The sequence below is a fragment of the Triticum dicoccoides genome, chromosome 7B (genome assembly GCF_002162155.2).
Source record: "Triticum dicoccoides isolate Atlit2015 ecotype Zavitan chromosome 7B, WEW_v2.0, whole genome shotgun sequence".
In the NCBI taxonomy this organism is placed as follows: Eukaryota; Viridiplantae; Streptophyta; class Magnoliopsida; order Poales; family Poaceae; genus Triticum; species Triticum dicoccoides.
In genome coordinates this window covers 236,269,193-236,274,962 of record NC_041393.1, presented here as the reverse complement: position 1 = coordinate 236,274,962, position 5,770 = coordinate 236,269,193, and the positions used below count along the sequence as shown (strand labels likewise).

The 5,770-nt window shown below is 42.7% G+C and overlaps 1 protein-coding gene across 1 annotated transcript; it reads left to right on the top strand.

Moving 5' to 3' along the window:
* The first annotated feature begins 1,790 nt into the window (after positions 1-1,790).
* On the top strand, positions 1,791-5,156 carry LOC119338154 (non-specific lipid transfer protein GPI-anchored 1-like). Its single transcript, XM_037610448.1, has 3 exons — positions 1,791-2,306; positions 4,191-4,250; positions 4,724-5,156. The coding sequence occupies exons 1-3, from the start codon at positions 1,967-1,969 to the stop codon at positions 4,843-4,845; spliced, it is 522 nt and encodes a 173-aa protein (XP_037466345.1). The 5' UTR covers positions 1,791-1,966; the 3' UTR covers positions 4,846-5,156.
* Positions 5,157-5,770: the final 614 nt, after the last annotated feature.

Sequence of the window (5,770 nt, the reverse complement as noted above, 5' to 3'; positions counted from 1 at the left end):
GTAGTAGCGCGGGTTTTTACCCCTCGCTACTACTATGGCACCACTTAGTAGTAGCGAGGGCTAAAAACCAACACTATTGCTATCAAACTTAGTAGTAGCGAGGGTTAAAAACCCGCGCTACTACTATGGCATGTCCCGGGGGGCACGATAGAGACTGCTTAGTAGTAGCGAGGGTTAAAAACCCGCGCTACTGCTATCAACTTAGTAGTAGCGAGGTTTACAAACCTGCGCTACTGGTAAATAGCAGTAGCGTGAGTTTTTAACCCTCGCTACTAGTAACTTTCTGTGTATAAGCTTTTCCCTAGTAGTGTAGGACTTGATGGTGGGTCAGAGGTCAATATTGCAAGTTCAGACACATGACCTTCAGTCATGGTCTGACTTTTGCTCAGTTCCACCATAGTGTGTGAGGAGGAAACACTAGTTTCTTGTCTTGGATCAACCTCTACACCAATGCTAGTGGCAACTGAGAGAAAAGCAGGATCATAAAACATGTTAAAAGAGTTTTGATTCTTACCATGTGGTTTCTGGACCTCCGAGTTCTGGACTTCCTTGAGCTGCTGGGTTTTCTCCATGATGGTCCTCTTGTCACCAGCAATCCTTGAACTTGTCCTGGCAGCTTGGACATGGCCCCACTTCTTGGTGTCAGCAGCAGTGTTCATGGCAGGGAAATCAATCTCATATTGCTCTCCAAGTTGATTATTTTCAATGGTGGCATACAAAACTTCATTCTCATCATCATCAGTCTCAATCTCATCTTCCCCCACCAGTTCCATTTCCCTCAACAGGTTGAATCCCACAGAGTCACCTTGCTCTGAATTGAGCAATTGTTCAAGAGCTTGTATCCTGGGTAGGTACTGAGATTCAGGCAGCTGGTTCCTCAGCATGGAGGTTGGGGTGGAGGCCTCATGGGAGTGTTGTTGCCCTGTGACTTGAGTTCTGTGGCTAGAGTTACCAGTACCAGTAAGGGAGCCAGAATCAGAGCCAGTCCTGGATCCATGCTGGGATCTCCCATCATTTGAGGCACTATCTTTGGACATTGTTTCCACAGAAGTATTGGTATCCATTGAAGGGTTGGTTGCAGCTATAGCTTCATCACTGTCAGTTGGCTCAACTTCAAACAACAGTCTGTAGATTTTACCTCTGATGCCAAAAAGCCTCTCTGTTGAAATCTTAGTGTGATCCTTGCATGAGATCTTGACCCTGACTGATTCATAAAAGGATTTGAAGTTGTGCTGCCAGTCTACATCCAGCAACACCCCCAGAGTGAAAGTGATTTGATCAAGCATTGACCATTCACACCATTTAGGGTTCATTTTCTTGATTTTGAGAAATACAGAAGTATGATTATTGAATTGTTTAAAAATTCAGGCTCCATGAATCCCGAGTTCCATTTATCATTATCGCTCAATAATAACATACACTATTTTGTTACAGCTCAATATTTTTATAAGTTCTTGAATGAAGATGAAGTGGTATCTTATCCAGCTATAATGTCTATTGTTGTACTAAAATAGCGTCAATTAATATGGAGCGAACGGAGCAGCAGTACACATGATGCTAAAATGTGGTTCGCTTTTGCTCTAATTTTACAAAACGAGAGCTCTAGTTTTCAGCATGAGAGACCTGTCAGGGTATGTATATACGTAGCCAAAGCAAAGCCAGGCCACGTATGGTAGGAGTACGTACCATCACAAGAACTGTAATGACCAGCCCTGCCCCCTGCCACTCCCGTCTTAAATGCAAACACATCTAACCTTCACCGCCCACTTGAATGCCCTTGCGACGTCTCCTATCATGGCTATCTATAAACGCCGGCCGGCCACACCATGCCTTCTCCTCCTCCTCCTCCTCCTCCTCGTCAACAGCTAGCCAGCAAGAAGCAGAGCAGCTCAGAACCGAGCACAGACCGAAGCGGAGCCAAACGAAAGAAGGGATCTAACCTAGCCAGCCGGCGATCGACCGAGAGATGGCGCGGTGGTGTCAGCTGGCGGCGGTGCTGCTCGCCGTGTCGATGGCGGCGTCGACGACGGTGGCGCAGGACGCGCTGCAGACCAAGTGCCAGGAGGACCTGCAGAAGCTGTCAGACTGCATGGACTACGTGACGGGGCACGAGGACACGCCGTCGGCCAAGTGCTGCGAGGACACGGCGGACACGCAGAAGTCGCGGCCCGAGTGCCTCTGCTCCATCATCCAGCAGGTGCACAGCGGCAGCCACGGCGTGCAGCAGCTCGGCCTCCGCTTCGACCGCCTCCTGGCCCAGCCCGCCGCCTGCAAGCTCCCCAACGCCAACGTTTCCCTCTGCATCAGTGAGTACCTTGCTCAGCTAGTCACACGGCACCTAGCTCCGATTGACCCCTCCGTGTTTGATTAGTTTATTTGTTTGCCTCGTTAGTTCTGCTGTTCATGCGTTTGAATCTCGAGATCTCATCACTCACAATATACAGTACTCGGCATTAACTTGATTAATTAGTTGGGTTCTTATATGAAAGTAAAAAGAGCCCTCGCAAAGAAAAGGAAGTAAAAACAAGCAGGAAAAAAAACTTGGAAAAGGGAAGAAGATAGTATTCTACAGTTTTGCTACACACTAGACGCAGAGGCCGAGGACGTTCCCCTCTTTTCTTGAAAAAAAAACAAACATTTCTGTTACACACTTTTCGTGTGTTGATACTTATAGAGTGGTTAGTGTGAAGGTCGTTGTATCCTAGCTCACCATAGATCAAACCTCAAGTTTACGTATAACTTCTTAGGGCAACTCGAACGCGGGGCGCTTGGGTAGGCACCAGGATTGCTTTCCTATCGATGTGCCAATCGATTGCAGTTGGAGCCGTCAAAAAGACGCGTCAGATGCTTCCTTCATTTCTTTTTTCGGCACGTGGCACATAAACCGTTTAGTTAGCGTATGATTAGCGTCCATTATTAGCGTATAGCGTTGGAAGGTAGAGCTCTTAGATATTTTCTAATTTCATAATATTAATTTTTTCCTTCATAAGCGCCTTTTTTTTAGTGGTTGGTGAAATACGTACTTACTCGGTGTATTTGTCAATAACAAGACAATAGTTGTGATTTCGTCAATCTCAACTAACTAAATCTTCAGTTAATGTTTTGTGTAAACATGCACTATATTATGGTCTACATGAGCACGTGCATGAGTGTGTCTCTCTTGTATTCGATGGTTTTTGAAACAAGTAGAGACCCTTGGCGTCAGGAAGTCAATCGTGATGAAATGGGGATATGGCACCGTTTTAAGGCTTGTTTGATTCATAGGAAAAGTAAAGGAAAAGCGCAAGAATAGAAAAATAAAAGCTTTGCAAGCACTATTCATTCCTTTGGTTCAGAGGAATGGAGTGAAGGAAATTTTTATTTGATCTCACAATTCACTTGGATCTCTTTTTAGAATTTATACCGGTCTGGTTTGACTTTGATTTAATCATGTATGGTGGAATTCCTGTGTTTTGCTATTCATGTGAATCAAACATGCAAGTCTATAGAACTTTTGTGGTTTTCAACCCTTTGTTTCGCACCTGCTTTTCGATTATATTTTGCGCGTTTTCTATTCCTACATTTGTAAAACCCTGCGTTTGCACCAAAATCGCAGCTCATAGCCATGCGTAAGTGCTGTGTTAGGCCGAGCACACAATATAATCTTTGTACGCGGAGAAAGCAGGCCAGCTGCATGTTGGGCCTAGCTACAGGTGGTCAGGTCATCGACTCGCGTACAAGATTGAGCCCATTTTGCGCACGCGCGCGCACACACACACTCTCATATTGATTCTCAAAAAAAAAAAAACCCACAAACTCTCGTATTTGATTCTGAAAAAAAAACCTCTGATGTTCCTAATTGTCTGCAATTACCTTGTTTCTAAGCACTGAATTTCCCTTAAAAAAATCAATTCTCAGTGAGTCAGAGTGCCTAAAGTTACTTGCCTTTCTTTTCTTATATGTTTCACTTCAAATATTTTATTGATACTGAACCAGGAGTGTTAATTCTCCCCCGCAAAAAAAAGGAGTGTTCATTCTCATATCACAACTAAACTAAACTAATCAATAAAATGACAGCATGCATGTCCCAGATGCAGAGGCCGGGGTCATTCTTCTTTTCAAAAAAAATAAAAGATAATTGTTGATAGTCAAGTTTGACAGTGGTTATTTTCTAACACATTCTAATTGCTGATGACGCTCTCCCCTGCTAGACCTGCTGCACCTGACCCCGAGCTCGCCAGACTACGCTCTCTTCGCAAATGCTTCCAAGAGTAAGTTTTCTGAATCCTTTGCCTCGATTTCACAATTATGATTGATTAGTAACTGCAAATTTAAGAACCTATTTCAGAGAACTGCAGCTTGTAGACAATTTGATACAGAAACGGAGTTGGCTAAAACATTTAGTTCTGTGAAACATGTTCTTGAACATGATGTCGAAATATGGTAAAAGCGAGTTGTCTCTGTCTTTATTTTGTGAAATTTGCTAGTTATTGTATATCATAGGAGTCCCCTCAACAGCTAGTTCTGCGAAATGTTCAAAGATAGTAAAAGTGGCATGTCCAGTTACTGTCTGTATTGTTGTGAAATTTACTACTATCTCCGTCCCATAATGTAAGACGGTTTATAAACTAGTGTAACTTGCAAAAACATTTTATATTTTGGGACGAAGGTAGTAGTAGTTATCATATGGAGTCCCCTTGTTAGCTGAATATATGCTAACTCGAAGTGTTGTTCTCCCCTGCAGTTACTCCGTCCACTGCCGCGCCAGCGAGAGACACCGCCGACGGCTTCAAGGTTCCGACGGGGCTCGGTTATGGCGTCGTGGCGGCGGCCGTCGTCTCTGCTGTCTTCTCATCCATCTTCTGATTTTTGGACAAGCACACGCTCTTTTATCCTCTCCCTTTCTTCTATCCTTCATGTTTGTTTACATAACTCTGCAAGTTCCCACACAACGACACGATGCTTTAGATGATCTATATCTACTCACGTGGTAAGAGGATTCGTTCGGATGACTTACTCTTGTTTTACCCCAGACAAGTAGATGGAAAGTTGAGACTTGTGTTTCTTCATGTGGAAGTGATGGTTTGTAGTAATATCCTGAAAAAATGTGGTTATGTTCTTCTTGTTCTAATTAAAATCTGGTACGCAAACGCCATGTGTTGGTGGCAGATGCTTAACCACGACAGAGCTATATTGATTGTATTTTCGTGGATAGATTGTTTAGATAGCCAGGGCTGATACAACGAGCAATTTGAACTAGGTTTCCGTCCTGCTTTATATATAAAACAAAACCCACATTACATGATTAAATGATATAAAATATTTCCTCCATCTTAAAATAAGTGTTTCAAATTTAATATAATTTTATACTAAAGTTAGCATAAAGTTGAGACACTTATTTTGAAAAGGAAGGTGCGGTGAGGAAGCCTTTTTACAAACTACATCAAAGAATGACCGAACAACACCGAAATTCAATTTAGCCCCGTGCCCAAAAATATCTTTTCAAATGTCAGAAAAATCAGGATAAAATTTTATGTGATCTTAGTGACATCAAAATGCTACCTGCAAATTTTGAGGCACAAAGGTTAAGCATTTTGGCATGTGCAAAAATAAAACAAAATTGAAGACCAAATGTCACCCCAAAATGCCATCCCAATTTTGTTGTTTTCACCGACAAAACACTCAGTTTCAAATGAAATTCTTCAAGCATGCTTGCGACACTAACTCGAACATCTACAAAAAAATTCAGAACTTTCTGTTTTTTTTACATTTTTTTGAATTTACTGTTCAT

Coding starts and splice junctions, on each gene's coding strand:
- LOC119338154 (XM_037610448.1), top strand. CDS start 1,967: ATGGCGCGGTGGTGTCAGCTGGCGGCGGTGCTGCTCGCCGTGTCGATG. Junction 2,307..4,190: donor CAACGTTTCCCTCTGCATCA/GTGAGTACCTTG, acceptor CTCCCCTGCTAG/ACCTGCTGCACCTGACCCCG. Junction 4,251..4,723: donor CTTCGCAAATGCTTCCAAGA/GTAAGTTTTCTG, acceptor TCTCCCCTGCAG/TTACTCCGTCCACTGCCGCG.